Source organism: Trachypithecus francoisi, unplaced genomic scaffold (genome assembly GCF_009764315.1).
Source record: "Trachypithecus francoisi isolate TF-2019V2 unplaced genomic scaffold, Tfra_2.0 Lachesis_group3, whole genome shotgun sequence".
Taxonomy (NCBI): domain Eukaryota; kingdom Metazoa; phylum Chordata; class Mammalia; order Primates; family Cercopithecidae; genus Trachypithecus; species Trachypithecus francoisi.
Window position 1 is genome coordinate 28373431 of NW_022681468.1, and position 19714 is coordinate 28393144.

Genomic DNA, 19714 nt, shown 5'->3' on the forward strand with positions numbered 1-19714 from the left:
TTTGTTCTGCTCCAGTAATGGATGTTATTATAGAGAGATACCAAAATTTATTGATGCACTCTTCTGATTTAGATTTTTTTTCGCATAACAAGCAGTGTATATTCTAATAACTAACTCAATATGAATCGCTTGAGAGTTTTCCTTAAGCGTTTACCTAAATATGCAATTGTGAGGCCAAATGTCATTTAGCTTCAATGCTAAATTGTATTTCAAAGTGGCTGCCTCAATTCACATTCCCACTCTTTAAGATATGAGAGCCTTTCCGGCGGTGACGACCTACCCACACGAGAACATGCCTCTCGCAAAGGATCTCCTTTATCCCTCCCCAGAAGAGGAGAAGAGGAAACACAAGAAGAAACGCCTGGTGCAGAGCCCCAGTTCCTACTTCATGGATGTGAAATGCCCAGGATGCTATAAAATCACCACGGTCTTGAGCCATGCACAAAGGGTAGTTTTGTGTGTTGGCTGCTCCACTGTCCTCTGCCAGCCTACAGGAGGAAAAGCAAGGCTTATAGAAGGATGTTCCTTTAGGAGGAAGCTGCACTAAAGGCACTCTGAATCAAGATGAGTGGGAAACCATCTCAATAAACATATTTTGGATTAAAAAAAAAAAGATATGAGAGCTCTCAATTCTCCTCCCTGCCAACACCTAATATTGTCAGAATTGTACATTTTTGCTAGTCTGGTGGTTTGAAGTAATATCTCAGTGCTGTTTGAATTTGTATTCTCAAGGTTCTAGTGTGGCTATACATGCTTTTATGTGTTATATGTTAACTATCCATTTCGGTTTTGGCATCTGTCATTTGTTTATTCATATCCTTTGTTCATTTTTCATTGGGTTATTTGTCTTTCTTTTGTTCACTTGTAGGGGGTCATTATACAATTTAGAATACCAATCCTTTGTGTATTGGGTGCATTGCCAATGTTTTCTCCACGTCTGTAGCTCGTCTTTTAATTTATCAGATCTTTCCTTGAACATAAGTTTTAAAATTAATTGTAATCAAATGTACCAATTTTTTAAATGATCTATGCTTTTTACCCCTCTTTTAAGAAATTGTTCCCATGCATAGGTCACAAAGCTAATCACCATTATTTTCTTAGAAAAATTTTAAAGTTTTGTATTTAAATTTACATTTTTATATTTCCTTAATGTATTTTCACGTATGATATAAAATGAAGTCTAATTTCATTTTTTCCCATATAGCTAAGAAATTATTCCAGCACCATGGGTTGACTAGTTTGCCTATTAACTAATGATTTTCAATGTCTACCTGGTCAGGGATCAATTTTCCATACTGCAAGGAACAGTTACTGAGCTCTATGGTGTCCCACAGGCTGGTGTGCCTCTTTTGTATCTATGTCCCACTGTCTTAATTAATTTGGGGATAAAACATGCCTTGATGTCTAGTTGGGCAAGTCTTTTCTCTTGGGTTTCTCTCCACCCCCCAGAGTTGTCGTGGCTACTTTTGGCCCCTTGATCATATATGAGTTATGGAGTTAGCTTGTCAAATTCCATGAATAATTCTGTTGAAGTTTTGAGTGGAAATGTATGGATTTATAGAAGAATTTAGAAAAAATTGGCATCTTCGTGTTATTGAGTCTGCCCATACATAAATATGGTCAATGTTGATGGCTTATTCAGGACTTTATATCTTCAATAATATTTTGCCATTTTTCCCATAAAGGTCTTGAATCTCTTATTTGATTATTCTTAGCTTCCTTACATTTTTGTCACTATTATATGTAAATTTTTTTCAGTTCTACATTTTAATTGGTAATTGTAATTACATTTATATGTTTACCTTGTACCAAACAAACTTGTGGAAATTATTTTTAGTTCTAATAAACCCTTATGGACTTTCTGCAAATAAAAGTACTGTAGATTCTTCTCCAATCTTTTCACTTCTGGTTTTTTTCTGTTTTTGTTTTTGTTTTGTCTTATTCCATTGGCTAGTTTTTTCATTTCAATAATCAATAGAAACAATGATAGTATTCATTCTTGCTTCGTTACTAACGTAAATATACATGATGTTTGCTGTAGTTACTTGATAGCTTCCTGTTTTTGAGGTAAAAATGTCCTACTCCAATCTAAGCTTGTTCGGATTAGTTTTAATAAATATGCTGACTGTATTAAATATTTCTACCTTTTTTGAAATGATTTTGCTTTTGTTCCTTTATCTTTAATATCATTATCTTATATTAAATTTATTATCTGATGCTGTATCATCCTCACACTCCTGAGAAAAATCTATTTTTGTTTAGGATGTATTTTTTAAAATACCAAATTAAATTTGCTGGAATGTCCATCAGAAATTCTATTGGAAGCATATATTTAACACACACACAGTTGTACTTCAGAATAGAAGATGGTTTAATGGTATTAAATTGGGTCTGTGTTGGTTTCTATCCAAGTCGATTTCATTTTCCAGGGTCCTGGTAACAAGTGGACTCACCACGACAGAGCATCCATCTTTGGACTTTGGTTCTAGTGAGTTTCAATATTTAAAATAAATATGCCAGGCACATTGTAAGTGTGAATTAATTGTGTAGAATGGATAGGTCATTAATGCTTGAATGAAAGAAAATAAGAAGTGGTGAATGAATGAATGAATGAATGAATGAGAAAGAAAGAAAGAAGAAAAGAAAAGAAGGGAAGAAGGGAGAATTTTTTATGGTAAAGTTTCAGAATGTATTCATATTTTCTGGTAAAATAGTTTGTTAGGAAGAAACAAACAAAAACCCTGGAAAAATTAGCTTGTATAAAATTCATTCTATTTCAGATCTGATCTAAGGAGAAAGTAGGATTCCTTAAAATTTTTTCTAATCCTTAAGAAATAAAAGAGATAATTTGTGCATCTGACCAATAATTGTATTTTGGCCTAAAATTAACTGCACCAAGGAATCAGTATTTATCTGATATCCTTTTTTAAGGTCAGACAAAAGGAAATTCTATTGTTATCACCCCATGGGCCACAACCTATGGGATTCCTTAACCCTTTAAAGTAAAGTCCATGTGTCAGACTTTTCTATTATTAAGAACATAAGAAACGGAAATCATTCTCAAGAATAGCTGAAACGTAGAATATAAAGTACAACAAATTACTTTCTTCTAATGACTCATACAAATTCTTCAGCCATCAAGTCAGAGAACATGACACTGGGCTTAGTTTTAATGTAATCATACTTATCTTCAATTTATTCTCTTCACATGTCTTTTTAAGAATCCCTTCAACCTCAGCTGGGCGCTTTGGGAGGCTGAGGCAGGCAGATCACTTGAGGCCAGGAGTTTGAGACTAGCCTGTGCAATGTGGCAAAATCCTGTCTCTACTCAAAATACAAAAATTAGTTGGGCATGGTGGCACGCACCTATAGTTCCAGTTACTTGGAAGGCTAAGGTGGGAGGATCACTTGAACCCGGGAGACAAAGGTTGCAGTGAGCTGAGATGGTGCCACTGCACTCCAGTCTAGATGACAGAAGGAGATTCTGTCTCAAAAATAAATTTTTTTTTTTTTTTTTTTGAGACAGAGTCTCGCTCTGTTGCCCAGGCTGGAGTGCAGTGGCCGGATCTCAGCTCACTGCAAGCTTCGCCTCCCGGGTTTACGCCATTCTCCTGCCTCAGCCTCCCGAATAGCTGGGACTACAGGCGCCCGCCACCTCGCCCGGCTAGTTTTTTGTATTTTTTAGTAGAGACGGGGTTTCACTGGGTTAGCCAGGATGGTCTCGATCTCCTGACCTCATGATCCGCCCGTCTCGGCCTCCCAAAGTGCTGGGATTACAGGCTTGAGCCACCGCGCCCGGCCAAAAATAAAAATTTTTAAAAAGTCCTTCAACCTAAATCTCCCATCTCTTCCTCCAAAGGCACCAACTAATTTTTTGTTAAATGGTCAGTAAAACAGCAGCCAGGGGAAGGGGTTGCAATTATTTGACCAGCTAGGGTTGTTTAGACAAACATAAGCATTATTTCAGTATATAATAGAGGGGCAGTGTTGTTTATTTTCTAAGAATGAAGATCCTAGCCTCAGAAGTCAGCATCTAAATCTCAATACTGCTTGACACAGTAGCTAGCACACGGCTGATGAATACACATTATGAATAGCTATTATAACGAGGATCAAATTCTCTGATAGATAAAATAGAGGAATCAAGATGGACCCACCACATGGGAATATAGACTGACAAGCCACTCAGCATGCGGCTTATGTTAGCTGTATTTGGAGCCCCCAAGAAAATGGCAGGAATTGAAAAATGGAATTGAAAGTCTCTGTAAGTCAAACCTTCACTTTTGTTCTGTGCCATGTGCCCATATTAGTTGTTTTTTATGCTGAAATAAGAATGTGTCCACTGAATAACTGCAGTGAAGGCAAGTAAGGCTCTATGGAGACTCTGATGTGGAAGGATGGGCAGAGAACAGGCCTGCAAGATCTTCTAGATAATAAGGATTTGGATTTTATTCAAACTTCAACAGGATACCACATGAGGGCTTTTGGATGGAAAGGAACAGGATTTGATTAATATATGTACATGAATGGTCTCCCTCATGTCCTCAGTTTTCTCATAGGTAAAAAGAAAGCCTTACAATAGACCAGTGGTTTTCAAAGTAGGGCTCTGAGACCAGCAACATCAGCATCATCTGACAACATGTGAAAATGCATTCTCATTCCCCACCTGCAACCTACTGAATCATAAACTCTTGGGATGGGACCCAGCAAACTATATTATAATACACTCTCCAGTTGGCCTCTGATGTACACTGAAGTTTGAGAACCTCTGGGCTCAACAAGCTCAGATATTTCTTTCAGTTCCAAAGTTTAATGTCTCTAATCAAGTTAAGTTCTTCATGGAGCATGTCACGAATCCTAGCAAAGTCCTTTATGAAACAGGTCGTAAATCCTAGCAAATGAGATCAACAATCTAGCATTTTTACCACCTCTGCTGGCCAATATTTTGTTTTAGAAAGGAATTATTCAAAGAAAAATAAATAACTACCTAATGTACAGATCTCATGTCTGCACACATTTTATATCCTGAGTCAAATGTGCAATAAGATGAAAAAGGATTAATATAATGCCACACTGACCTATAAATTTCTTCTCATAGTTATCAGAATAAATTTCTCTAAATCCTATATCCCCCAATACGATTATCCTCTCTGGTTTATACAAAATTACGAGACCATTTAGAAGGATTATATCTGTCTCTATGTTACATAAAGATCTACACAAAGAAGGTATTTAATCAGAGACAGAACAGTATGATAAAAGGGCAGGTCCTTTGAAATTGCACAACAGTAAGTTAGAAACCTGAATTTACTAACAGTTTAGGAATCAGAGTTAAAATGTGGAAAGGGTAGGGCAAGCAATTGGCACAGTTTAATAATATATCTATCATGATATGTATACATGCTTGAAGAACTGTGCATGTAATGCCATATAACTATGTTCCATAAAATAATTTCCAGACTATATTTTACACAATAGCTTTCAAATTCTGGCATTCTGAGTGTGAGTGTGTGACTGAAGTGGACTCTTGGATCATATATAACATTGGTTCTTGGTGACTCCTCAAAGGTTAACACAATCTAATAACTGGCCAGATAGAATTACAGTAGCCCTGCTTATCCTCAGGGGATATGTTTCAATACCTCAGTAGATGCCAGAAACTCTGCAGGTTTACTGAACCCTGTACACACTCTGTTTTTTTTGTTGTTGTTGTTCACCTATACATGCATACCTATGATAGTTTAATTTATAAATTAAGCACAATAAGACATTAACAACAATAACTTATAATAAAATAGAGCAATTATAACAGTATGCTAGCATCACAACTCTTGTATCTTGGGGTCAAAGTAAAATAAAGGTTACTTGAACACCACCACTGAAATACCACAACAGCTGACCTGATAACCAAGATGGCTACTAAGCAGCTAACAAGTGGTAACATACACGGTGTAGATATGCTGGACAAAAAATAATTCATACCTTGGGCAGGACAGAGCAGGATGGCACATGATTTCAACCTACTACTCAGAAGGAGATACAATTTAAAACTTACAAGTTGCTTATTTCTGGAATTTTCCATTTAATAGTTTCATCAGGAATTACCTCAGATAACTGAAATTGAGGAAAGTGAAATCTTGGATAAAAGGGGACTAGTGTATTTTAAAATACAGATATTAAACATGGCCTTGTTTAACAAATTGAGAAATACGTAAAGAAAGGAACATGTCTTCAAATTAAAAAGAGAATATTTTATGATAACCTGTGATTATACTCCACATCAGAGATACTTACTGACCTAGCAGAATATTTCAGACCACCCTATCCCACAATGGCACCTCATTCCTCTAAAGTTCCAGGGGTGTGCAATCTTTCGGCTTCCCTGGGCCACATTGGAAGAAGAATTGTCTTGGGCTACACATAAAATACACTAACACTAATGATAGCTGATGAGCTAAAAACAAAAAACAAAAACACTCGATGTTTTCAGAAGTTTATGAATTTGTGTTGGGCCACATTCAGAGCCATCTTGGGCCGCATGTTCCCTGTGAGCCACAGGTTAGACAAGTTGCTCTTAACCATGATACGAATTTGAATTGTTTTTTCTGAGTATGGGATAGCTTTTATCCTACTAACTCGTATAGAAGCTGAAGCCTTCTACTAAACTAAACTTTGTATAGATGTAGACACCACACCCCTAACAAGATTGTATAAAGCTCTTAAACAAGCACCATGGCTTTTATTTCTGTGCATTTCTCAACAGAACTGAGCATAGTACATTATACCCATTAGGGGTGGAATAAAAATATTGATTATATATCACATTATGCAGGAAGTATACAGGCTGAAAATAAATACATTCAGGATAGATACAGATAAATCTACTGATAATATTAAATGGGTGTAGTGTAATGGTTAAGAACTTGGATGGTAGAATTAAAAACTTAAAATCTAAGCTTGGTCACTCATTAACCATGAGTTATCTAACCTCTATTTTTTTTTTTTTTTTTGAGACAAGGTTTATCTCTGTCACCCAGGCTAGCATGCAGTGGCATGATCATAGCTCCCTGTAGCCTCAAACTCCTGGGCTCAAGCAATCCTTCTGTCTCAGCCTCCCAAGTAGCTGGGACTACAGGTGTGCACCACCACACACAGCTAATTTTGTATTTTTATGTTTTGTAGAGACAAGGGTCTCGCTATGTTGCCCAACCTGGTCTTGAACTCCTGGCCTCAAGTGATCTGCCTGCCTCAGCCTCTAAAAGGGCTGGGCTTACAGGAGTGAGGCACCACACCTGGTCTTAACGTCAATTTTTGACTCTCAGTTTCCTCAACTATAAAGTAGAGATAATAGTATCCACCTCAATGAGTGGTTTCAAATATTGACTAAAGTACATGATGCTTAATAGAGTTCAGTACCTGATAACTATTAATAGTGATGATAAAACAGAAATTTGTAGCATGTGATCTAAGATATATTTACAATATTCAAGTTGTACAACATGTAAGGAATCGTGGTACCCCTCAAATTACCCAATTATTCCCTTTGTTCAGAAAGAATATTACAGAATATAGTCTGAATAAACTCTTGGGCTCATTTATCTTGGGATATTAGATTCTTAGCAGTTATTAGTGAATAGACAATAAATTATTATGCAGCCACTTAAAATTTACTTTGAAATTTATTTAACATTCAATCCTAGCATGTAACTATCATAATGCTGTGTAACTGTTGAGTCTTCTGGCTATAGTGTCTGGCATAGCTAATTCCATATTTTTGGGAAACATCACAGGAACTAAGTAATACCAGGTATAAAGCATGCAAGTAAGAAAGTAAGTGGCCAGGCGCAGTGGCTCACATCTATAATCTCAGCAGTTTGGGAGGCCGAGGGGGGCGGATCAGGAGGTCCAGAGATCAAGACCATCCTGGTCAACTGGTGAAACCCCATCTCTACTAAAAATACAAAACTTAGCTGAGCGTGGTGGTGGGCACCTGTAATCCCAGCTCCTCAGGAGTCTGAGGCAGGAGAATCGCTTGAACCCATGAGGTGGAGGTTGCAGTGAGCCGAGATCGTGCCACTGTACTCCAACCTGGCGACAGAGTGAGACTCCATCTCAAATAAATAAATAAAAGAAGTATAAGAATTATTAAAATTGAAGAAAACTCACCTAAAATTAATAAATAATTGTGTTTTAGTTTCTCAGGCTGGCGAAGATGTCAATGCTGAGGAAGGGTGTCAAGCAATAATTGCAACCTAGCAGCAGCATATGAGCTGGAAAAGACTATTGAATGCAACTTAATTTGCAGTTCTTGACTGAAGCTTCTAAACTTAAAAAAAATAATAAAAATTAAATAAAGCTATGTAAGTTTTATAACTGCGGGGGAGTGTGGGAGCTGAATTCTGTGTTGATTTCTTTATCCTTCTGTAGGAGATTTGGCCAAACACGACAGGCACTTCCATAAAATGAGAATTAGCAGGGTCTGGCTGGTAGGAAGCTCCATGGAGCCTGGCTGACACTCCACGCCCTCTTCTCCATGCCCTTGGAAAAGAAGGGCAAAGAAAGGAGAGGAGTAGGAATCTCACTCCTGCCACACTCAGTATTAATAGGTGACCCTTAGACTCTCCCACCTGTAGTCCCAGGAGCTAGAGGAGAAACTCAGAGGGTTGAAAGGTTTTGTTATTGGTATAGAGACATGAGAATAGCAACAAGTCTTCACACAAAAGCATCCAAAATTAGAGGACTTCAGTTTGCAAAGCAGCTTTGACCTTTACAGTGTAACATTGGGCAACTTCGTCCTCAAGTGCAAACAACCCGCGTTAATGAAATCATGATTTTCAGTATTTCACAGGGCTCTCCTACTCAGAGTTTATTATGGGCCAGTTGGGACTTTATGCTTCTGAGAAGAACAAAACATAACCAAAAATGAGTTACAGAAATCAAACAAGAGATTATAGAATTGAAGGACATTACTAACGTTTACAGGGAAAAGAACTTCCTTCGAGTTAGAATGTTTAGGGGTAGAAGATTTTTTTTTAAATTTCTTATTTAAAATTGCATTTTAAACAAAATTTTAAAGTAGCACAAAACTTCGGAGTTCACTACGATTCTCCTCTTTGACACCATCTAAAACTTTTGCAGCTCAACATATGGTTCACTGACTAGCAGCACTAGAATTCCCCGGGAGCTTGCTGGAAATGCAAAATCTCAGACCCTCCCCCAGATCTAGTGAATCCGAATCTACATTTTAATAAAATCCTCAGATGATTTGCGTGCATATTAAAGTATAAGAAACATTTACCTAACTCTGATCTGTTATCTGTTATTTCTTACTCTCAAGTGTCACCTGGATTGATTCCTTTTTATCATTGTCATTACCCTAGTTTTGACCCTTATTAGCAGACAGTTGGATTTTTCCCTTTGGAAAAGTCATGACTGATTTCTTTATTGACTCGTTCTTCCACTTTTCTGGAGTATCTAGGGTGAGTAGTACAAGGAGGATGAGAAATTTCAATACAAGGATCAACATTTTACTATGACTCCTCTTTGTCAACAACAGTTTTCCCAAACTTTGGTCAATGGTGCATCAATGTCACACATTTTTACCCCATCTATATACTGCCTGAATTATTATTTCATCTTTTTCCTTAAACTGCTTCACTTCTTTTTGTTTACATGGATTTTCACTGAAACCAGTATCACTTGCCTATAGAAGTTGACTGTAAAAATAAATACAGGTTGAGTATCCTTAATTCAAAACTCTGAAGTCCAAAGTGCTTCAAAATTCAAAACTTTTTGAGCACTGACATGATGCCACAAGTGGAAAATTTCATACCTGACCTCATGTGACAGGTATTCAGAATTAAAATACTGTATAAAATTACCTTCCAGCTATGTATATAAGGTATATACGAAACGTAATGAATTTCATGTTTAGACTTGGGTCCCATCCCCAAGGTATTTTATTATGTACCTGTAAATATCCCCAAATCCAAAAAAGTCCAAAATCTGAAACACTTCTGGTCCCAAGCATTTTAGATAAGGAATACTCAATCTACAGAATGAAAATTAAATACCAATAAATTACAGGTAGATACTGTTCCTCTCTAAAGTCCTGGGAACTGCTATCTCTTTGGAAATAAGGGAAACTGGTAAGAACGAGTGGGTGTTACAGACAAACTAAAAACAAACTTGACTTCTTCCTTGTTATAATAAAAAGAAACACACATTTTCTACTCTACTCGGGTCAATCTGTGTACATTCTTATTCCCTGTCTGCAGGTTGTCCCACACTGCCAGGAATTCATTCTGATGCTAATCACTTGTCTCTCTAAAGCATGCTTAGTTTCTTCAGATTCTAATATTTACCTCCCCAGTTCTGGCCATTTAACTCCCTTGGAGGAGATCTTCTTTCTCTGCACCTTGAAGAGGCCATCAGAAATATACAACCCAGCAGTTAATACTCATTCATTGCTTTATGTGTGCTTGTTTTACCCCCGTAATTAGGCTTTGAGGCCCTCATAATACAGGGATAGGCCCTACTAAGAGATAGATAAATCTACGTGGATGATAGTGAGATTGTGACCACTGGGGAACCACCTAGAATCCATCTGAGGTGTCAGGAGGTTCTAAAGAGCTCAGGCATCGATCCTTCAAAGAGCGGCACTAAATCTTCCTACCAGACCTCCCAATAGCTGTCTCCCAGCAGCTTTCAAGAGGTGGTTTTCGCTCCGGAGACCACAATCAAGGCCCATTAGAGCCTGAGTTGCCTCGTCTTGCTGCACGGTGCCACCTCTGAAGGTGTTCTGCACAATTAGCAGCGTGGCCTTTCTTAAGTGGTCCAAAGCATTTAGGAAGCCCAGGAGACTAGAATGAGGGAAACATTAACAACAGCATGGAACCACAGGAGATTTCTGCTAAAGGGCCCTCTGGGAAACTGCATTGTTCTGATTGCTGCTTTCCTTTTATCCGTGTTACATCCAGCAATGAAAGAGAAAGTTACAACGCTTATTAAAGTGGAGGGCCTTTGCCAGGATTTAGGACAGCTCCTTTTAGCTGCATACCCCACCCCCACCAACCCCCAAATCTGTACACTTAACAGACATTCCCTCCCCAATTAATCCCTCTGTATCCATCATGTCCTTGCCTTACTTACTTTGTTCCTCCTCTGCAAGTATCTTCTTTGCAATTTCCTTTTACTTTTTTAACAAAATAGAAAATACATTAAACTTGGAGTTAGAAGACCTCAATTTATTTTTTAACCTGGTCACTAATTTCCCATTTGATTTGGACACTTATTATCTTTTTTCAAAAATAAGAATTTAAAGCTTTCCAAAACACATTTTACTCTCAAATGCTCATATCTTTTCAGTCCTTTGGCCACTATGTTCCCAGTCAGCAAATCTGCCAGTTTTCATAAATAGGAATGCAGAATCTGGGACTATCCTTGCACATCTTTGCTCCAAGATAATATTTCCCTCCAGTGGACACTATTATCTTTGAAAATCCCCCTGAGCACAGGCACCCAGCCCAAGAAGACATGGAGAACTCACTCTAAAAGGAATCATGGCTAAGCCCTCAGCACCAAGGAGCCGATTTCCCTCAGAAGTCACCTACAGGCCTTGGCACAGAAAGCACCAATGTGTGCTCTGGAACCAACCAGACCTGGGTTCAGTTCCTAAACTCAACATTTACCAGGGCTGGGTGACCCTGGGTGAGGTCTTTATTGTTCAAAGCCACAGTTTACTCATCTGCAAAAATAGGGATATTGATACAAGCCAAATTACAACTATTACAACATCCTGATGCCAAAGCCTATCACCCCGTTGTGTTAATAAATGTTGTCACTAAATCTGTATAGATACAGATCCCTTGGCAACACACACACACACATAACTAGATATATCCTGCCTATTTATCATCTAACAGCAAAAATAGACAAGAACATCCCATGTGGCCTGTTTCGTTTTTTTCTCAGACATTGAAGACTTACAGGCAAAAACCTATATTGCCACATCCTGGCACCCCGTCCCTCCAAACATACCTTATACTTCAGCCAGGTGGAACCAGTCACTTAATAGATGGAAGTTTCCTGTCCATATGCATTTGCTCATGCTGCTTCTGCCTCTCAAATGGCTCCTGCCTCCCATGCCTACCTCCTCAGCATAATCAATATGTCCCTTTTCTAGATTACACATTTCATCTCTGTTATATCTCTTCTATTCTGCCTTACAGCATGATTAGGTGTCTCACTGCTTCCTGGATCCTTGTCAGAGTCTTGCTCTGGATTCAGTATTATTCGTAGAAATGAACTATACTAAACTGAGCAGGCTAGGCCTGGGCTGAGCTCCTAAAGAGCAGCTAGGATGTTTGATTATAGGCTCTATCTTTGAAGTGCTATGTCCTTGGAGAAAATTGCTGTGCCTCAATCACAGGGTAGCTCAGGAGAAAGGGAGCCAATTAGTTACTGTTGTGGGTTGAACTGTGTCTTTCAAAAAGATATGTTTAAGTCCTAGTACCAGTACCTATAAATGTGACCTTACTTGGAAATAGGATGTTTGCAGGTATAATCAAGTTAAGACAAGGCCATACTGGATGAGGGTTGGCCCTAATTTAATTTCCTTACAGGAAGGGGGAAATTTGGATACAGAGACAGCCTGTGATATTGTGATATAGTAAGAAATATATATTTGGTCTTTGTCCCTGGTTTCTATCACAAGAGCTTCAAAACCTTTGAAATTTCCTAAGTGACAGGGAGGAGGATAGTGTCTTTTGTTATTCATAAGTAGCCCTTTTCAACCATAATCTGAGTTTATCCTAATAAGGTGACTCTTAGTGGACCCTAGATAGCTTCAGGATGGGGACTGGCTGCCAAAGAAACCAACCATGTGATTAGAGGGTTGGAACTTTAACTGGCCCCATCCCCAAGACTTCCAGAGATGGAGATGGAGCTGGAGGAGATTGAGTCAATTACTAGTGGATAATGATTTAATTAATCCTGCCTTTGTAATGGATCCTCCTTAAAAACCTTAAATCATGCGATCTGGAGAGCTTCTAGATTGGTGAATAGATGAAAGTGCTGGGAGACTGGTGTGGAAGTTCCAGAGAGAGCATGGAAACTAATTTCTATTTTTCTGGATTAAATCGCTATAGCCAAACAAATATTGGCATTTTAGTGTCCAAACTCAGTCTCTGAAATATGTAAACATTTACTACATGCTTACTGTGTACTATGTACTTAGCACTGTGCCAGGCCTTTAAGGATAGAAAGCTATTCAGACACAGTTTCCCGACATAAGGGACTATTTACACATATTTTTATCTACTTACGTTTAGGTAGATAAAATAGATGTATATATCTTTTCTCTATTTCTGCCACTAAGCTTTTCTTGTTGTTTCTCATCATGTAGTGATTCCTTATACAACTAGAAAAGCAAGGTCTTGCCAAAATTGCACTTACTGTAAAATGATTTTTACTGATAATTCATGACTAAGGACCCCTATTAAAACAAATAAGACTTAGATCAATAGTATGTCATTTCTATCTCATAAGAACTTTTCCATGTGCATTAATTTTGTTTTTCTCTAACTTAAATTGAGCCCAAGAACAGGCATAAGGTGTTCTTCTATGAAAATAATGATACTAATGAGAAAAGAATGAGTATTTCTAGTAATTCACTCACAGAATCATGAAGGCATGAGAAGAAATTCTTAGCACATGGAGAGGAACACAAAGGAAAGTAAACATTGACAGAGAAAGAAATTTATTTACAAATATATTTATCCTTCCCAAGGGACTCAGACTCTCGCAGTCTCTCTTTGTTGTGTTAACAATTTCCCTAGTTACCTGTCTGTACATTGTTTTTTTGTAAACATATTTGTTTTCGATTGTGTTGCCATCTAATTGGTTTTAATGTATTTGATTTTTTTGCTGTTAGGAAGTAGAGTGAATGACAAATTTTATATGTGGGAATTTCTACTAACAAATTCCACATGAATTGTCATTGTCCTTACTAAAGATACCTGTACATCAAGGGCCCCAGGGACAGGGCTGAGATGAGTTCTCTCCACCACCAAGCTTAAAATGGTGCTAGATAAACCCATGCTTCTAGCCCACCAGGATATAATATAGTTCAAGAATGGCCAATAGGTTTTATAACACTTTCTAATACTGACCAAATGTTAGCTTCTGTCTAGTGTGTTGGCTTTTAAAGCATTCTGAGACTAAGTATGAACCCACAGGAAATAAAAGCCCTGTATCAGTTCTTTTTGTCTACACCAGTGAGGGATGGGGAAACGGCTCATAGTTACCCAAGCATTTCACAACTGACTGCTTTGGAAAGAGGAATCTAACTTCACTGAAACCATGATTAACCAACACCGACAGGAGGGCACTCTGTGACACGTGCCAGGGTTATTGCACTTTGACAGTGTAGTAGATAGACCCTAGGGTGACATGGTCCTCTTCACCTCTTGATAGTCACACTTTCATGTGATTCCCTTCCCTTGAGGATGGGTGGGAATCCTGTGACTTGCTTTTAACCAATACAATAGGGCAAAGGTGATAGGATGTTATTCCTGTGATTACATTAATAAATATGAATGCAAATGTATTTCTTTACTGCCTTAACCACAAACTTTGAAGAAGCTGCTATATTATGAAACACCATGGAAAGGCCACATGTCAGGGAACTGAGCAGCTTCTAGGAGCTAAGGGCCTCAGTCCTACAACTTCAAGGAATTAAATCCTGCCAACCACGTGAGCTTGGAACAAGATCCCAAGTCTCAGATGAGATCACAACTCTGTGCTTGATTGCATCTTTGTGCAGTTTTAAAGCAAAGAACCCAACTACAGGGACCTAGGACCTACAGAAATGGTGAGGTAATCAATGTGTGTTGTTTTAAGCAGCTAAGTCCCTAGTAATTTGTTATGCAGCAAAAGAAAACTAGAATAGGGAATTACTGGGAAATTCTGTTGGAGGGCAAGTGCAATCTGAGTGTTGAGGACCTTGATATCCAGATAAATTTTCCTTAATCATCATGCTAGCTTCATGATGAATTTCAAACCCCATTTTAAAAGATCAGGAGAGTGAGAGAGAGTTCAAGAACTCTGCCCAAAATGATAATTAATAACAGCCTGGGCTTCAAGTCGGTCTATCTGACTGCAAAGTCCATGTTCTTTCCAAGACACTATATGCTGCTGACCTGAACTCACCAATTTGGGTTCGATGACTCCCCCTTGATTGCAGGGCTGGCTCTGAGTCATGTTATCATTTCTCTATATTTCAGGTTCCACAAAGGTAAGGTATGGAATCCGAAGAAGGCAATGAAAGAAATATGGGAGTTCAAGAAGTTGATCCATCACATGTAATTAAATTTGATTTCAGATATCCACAATCAACTTGTGGAAACTCTTATCCTTCAAACATAGACCTCAACTGCAAATTATGATGTGGGAGTGGCAGTGGAGAGGGAAAACATATATGAATTTTTTTAAGGACCCTAAAGCCAATTTATTTTTTGCAATGTAATTGGCAAGGTAGACTTCTATAAATATTTTCCTTTTGCAAATGCCCTGTTACCAGAGGTTTATGGTTATAAACAAGTTTACAGAAGCATAAACCAGAGAAATCACTTTGCTTATACAACCTGATACCCTTTCTCCCTTCCCACTGCTAGTTTTTCTCTTTATTTTTCTTTTTAAGAAGCTACTCAAGGTAAAGAGAACTAGAGTTTCCATAGCAATAGATGTCCACAAAGGACCATCCATGATTATAAAACCTTTATATTAAGACGTCATCTTTAGCTGGGGAAAATGTCTAAAAACTTAGGCCGAATTCTCTCACTGGAGTTATCTCTGGTACTAACTGAAACCTCAGACTGCTTGATGGGCTACGTGCTGGGCTGCTACATAAATACCGTCTCCCTCAGCTGAAGGTATTTCAGTTTGCTGAAGGATTCCAGGTCACAGTCACAAACTGTTAAAGTCCTTTTTGTGATAACCACTGAGAAGCTCAAAGAACACCTCAACTAGCAATGCAAATTTGTGTGAGAGGTCTATGCAGTCTATAGATATGGAGACCAAAACAGAGAAAACCCAGGTGGCCTTAGCCAAATAAACAAAATGGATGGGGGAAGGTGAGAATACATATATCTTTCAACATTTATTCACTTAACAAACATTTAATGAAAATGCTTTAACCAGTAAATTCACTCTACTAGACAGCAGCAATACAAAGATGAGAAGTCACTGTTCACCATCACAATCGCAGTGACTCTAGTAGGAGAAACAGACTTGTGAGGAAATCCTTGTAACCTAAGGAGTTCATTCAAGAACAAATATGGAAGCTATGAAGTCTGCCTGCGAAAGGTAGCTTCCAAGAGAAGCAATCATTTGGGTCTTCAAGAATAATTAAAAGTACACCAGGCAAACAAGAAGGGAGGGTAATCCAGGAAAAGGTAAAATTTTCTATGCTCTCTTCCTCTACAGAGGTGACCATAGCATACATTTAGCTTCCTCTCTCTAGTTAACCTGCCCAGCTGCAGGTCAAATAATTCTTTTATCCACTCTCTTCACTAGCAAAGCAAATCTTGTCTAAATCCCTTTACACAAGATTTATGAATTGTTTGCAAGTATGCCCCCAGATATTGATTCCTCAGTCCTTGTGTGAGGCTGGGGTGGTTGGCACAGTTGTCTCTTAGCCAAATAGACTGATCAGGGAGCCTTGGATGGTGGCTAACTGAGCAAGGTCTAATGGTGCACTCCACTTGAAAACTCTTGGAAGACTGATCTAATCACTGCCTCTTTTTCACATTATCCCAACCCTAGGTGTTTTTTACGTTCAGGAAATGACCATGCATTTCCTCTCTGCTTTTCACCACTTATTTCCTTCTTCCAAGCCAGTAGTCACTTTGGCAAAGTGAGAAAAGAATTCTTAACATTTCTATAACATGTTTTAAGCTTACCAATTGTTATTCTCTATGGAGCCAGAAGAGGTGGTGAGGGGAGAATTAAGAAAAGTTAAAAAGCTTTTTAAGGTATGTTTCCCACATGTTGTTTTGGAGTGTGATAGGTGGGCAGCTTAATGGGAAAGGAAAGTGAGGGGGAAGTTGTGGTTGTATTTCAGCTGGAAAGCAAGGAAGCCTCGTGGTATATCAGATGTGGTAAGCCCTCCTGCAATAAATCACTTGCATGCCAGGAATATTCTTCCTCCTCAACAGCTATTCCAGCCCTTGGTCATCTGTCTTCTCTAACTCCTTTGATCATTACTTCTGCCAGCAGCATGCAACCAATAACTTTATTATAGAATATCTACCTTCTGCTGCTTTGGAAGTTGATGTTTGGCTTTCCTCCCTCTACTCTTAACTAATTTGCAAATTGTACGCACAATTCAAATCTTAACTGGATATGGCATGGTCATTAGGAACTCTTAGACCATGTTTAGATCCTAATGTTTCTATGTACTGGCTGTGTGATCTTGGGTAAGTTACTGAGTGCTCTGTAGCGGGGAACAATGACAGACAGTCATTAGGAACACTTAGACCATATTTAGATCCTAATGTTTCTATGTACCGGCTGTGTGATCTTGGTAAGTTACTGAGCGCTCTGTAGTGGGGAACATTAGACAGACCTATAACCAGTTCTCACAAGGAATGATCCTGGAGAACTGACATGCTCATCACCTAGTGTCACAGTCAACTATCAGAAATGTCGTAGAGTGTCTTTGCATTCATTACTTGCAACTCTAAGTTGCAGCAGATCCCCAGAACAGTCATATGTGAAGGAAGAAATGCCAAGGAATTAAATCATCCTTGTGACAGCAAAGGGAACTTCTAGCACCCAATAGAATCCTTACTCTAGGTAGGTGGTATTATCCCCAGCTGTGTGTCCCCGAGAAACACTGGGAGATCTGGAAAGCTGCACCTCTCTCTAGGTCCATGCTGCTTTAAAACTAAGTACTATACAATCTCTGTATGTTTCTGTATCCTTGTCATTAAAGGAACTTGATATCCTCCATCTGGGCCTGCTGGCATCTTTCTGCTAATCATATCACCATCATGTGTCATTATTAATCATGTCATCATTACAGGAGATAGTGCCTATAAAGCTCTTAACACAGTCCTCTGTATTTAGCTATAATTGTAAATATATTATAATTTATAAATATAAATTAGAATCATTTATAATTATGTACATTATTTTAATTTTTCTGAGAATCTACCAAAACACCACACACTGTTTGCCTATTATCTCAAATGCTTACAACATTACAAGGTATATAATTGTCACTTTCTTTGAAGATCTGGGGAATGAAACCTCAGAAAGGCAGTGCAATTACTCCAAGATCACCCAGCTACTTAGTGGTAAGACACGATTTGAATGGAAGTCAGCATCTGTGCCATTATCCCTTCCTTCCTTTACGATTAAGCCTCAAAGAATTTTGCTCCCGATCATGTGTTGACACTCGTAATAAAGGATGTGATTAATGCAGTGGATCAGTAGCAAAGGGGACAGCATTGCCTTGAATCCGCACTTTGCAGGATATTTTTATTTGTATAAAATTTGCCATTTGTTGGCAGTGATATCATAGTCCCTGCCACCCTTACTCCAACACATACCAGCACTCCTGCCATTGCCAACTTTCAGTCCAATTTTTCTACACATTGCACTTAAGCTTATTTATGAAATTAGCCATCAGGGTGAAGAACTCTGGACAGCATGGAAGGCTCCTCCACCTGCCTCAAGACTCAGCTCAAATGGCACTGTTTTTGTGATGCCTTCTCTGACTTAGCCCAATGATTGAAGCTTTTGCCTCAGAGCAACCATAGTACCAGTGCAAGCCTCTGATGGAGCACTTACTAATTACTATTATTAGAGCTAACATTTACTGAGCAGTTACTATGTGCCAGGCACGATTCTAAGTGTTCTCCATGCATTATCCCATTTTATCCTCATAGCAATCTTTTTGGGTAAAGAGTATTATTACATTAATTATTCAACTGAGGAAACTGCACTGATTGCAATTACTTTTCTTCTTCCCCTGCCCTTTAGACTAAGTATTTAGTCATGATGGAGACTGTCTTACCCTTCTCTTTTTAACTCATCCCCATGGGTTGACACTTCCAATGGGCTAGGGGCTGGCAGACATTATTCTTACAAAAATATATAGTCAGTACTACTCTCAGTTTCATATTTTGAGTGAGGAAACTGACACTCAAAGAGATTGTGTAGCTTTCTGAAAGGCAAAGTCCCCACTGGTAAGAAAAAGAGCTGCTATTCAAGTCTACGCTCGTCCGTTCGCTTACCTAACTCCGTCTCCCATGGTAGGTATGAAAATGAATGCTTTTTGAATCTACAAAATGCAAGAACAGAATGAGTGAATAGTAGTACACTTTGTGTTAGGTGGCAGGGTCAGAAGGATATGTTATGTGCTAAAAGGGAAATCAGGAACCACCAATACATCATGACTTCCTAAGAAGACAGGTTCAGTCATGCATACACAATGACACATTTGTAAGAGACGAAACAGACCTCTGTGAATCACTACTAATCAATAGTTTAAAGATAGAGAATGGTCTTTGGAGTAAGATATCTGAGTTTAAACGTTTAAACACTTGCTTTCACTTTTCCTCTGCAGGACCCGAGGTGAGTAAATGAATCCATCTGAGCCTCAGTTTCTCCCTATCTGTAAAATGAGGATAACAACAACCTGCTTGAT

General features: G+C 38.5%; 2 protein-coding genes across 2 annotated transcripts in view; one reads left to right on the plus strand and one right to left on the minus strand.

The window, feature by feature from the left end:
- The window catches only part of LOC117069250 (neurexin-3-beta), a 1234533-nt gene that overhangs the window by 1092000 nt on the left and 122819 nt on the right, over positions 1 to 19714 (minus strand). The gene's annotated exons all lie outside the window — the stretch shown is intronic.
- Positions 259 to 18091, plus strand: LOC117069251 (40S ribosomal protein S27-like). The gene is made up of 2 exons (XM_033187260.1): positions 259 to 568; positions 18086 to 18091. The coding sequence occupies exon 1, from the start codon at positions 293 to 295 to the stop codon at positions 545 to 547; it is 255 nt and encodes an 84-aa protein (XP_033043151.1). The 5' UTR covers positions 259 to 292; the 3' UTR covers positions 548 to 568; positions 18086 to 18091.

Excerpts from the sequence above, each read along its gene's own strand:
- LOC117069251 (XM_033187260.1), top strand. The coding sequence starts at position 293 with ATGCCTCTCGCAAAGGATCTCCTTTATCCCTCCCCAGAAGAGGAGAAG.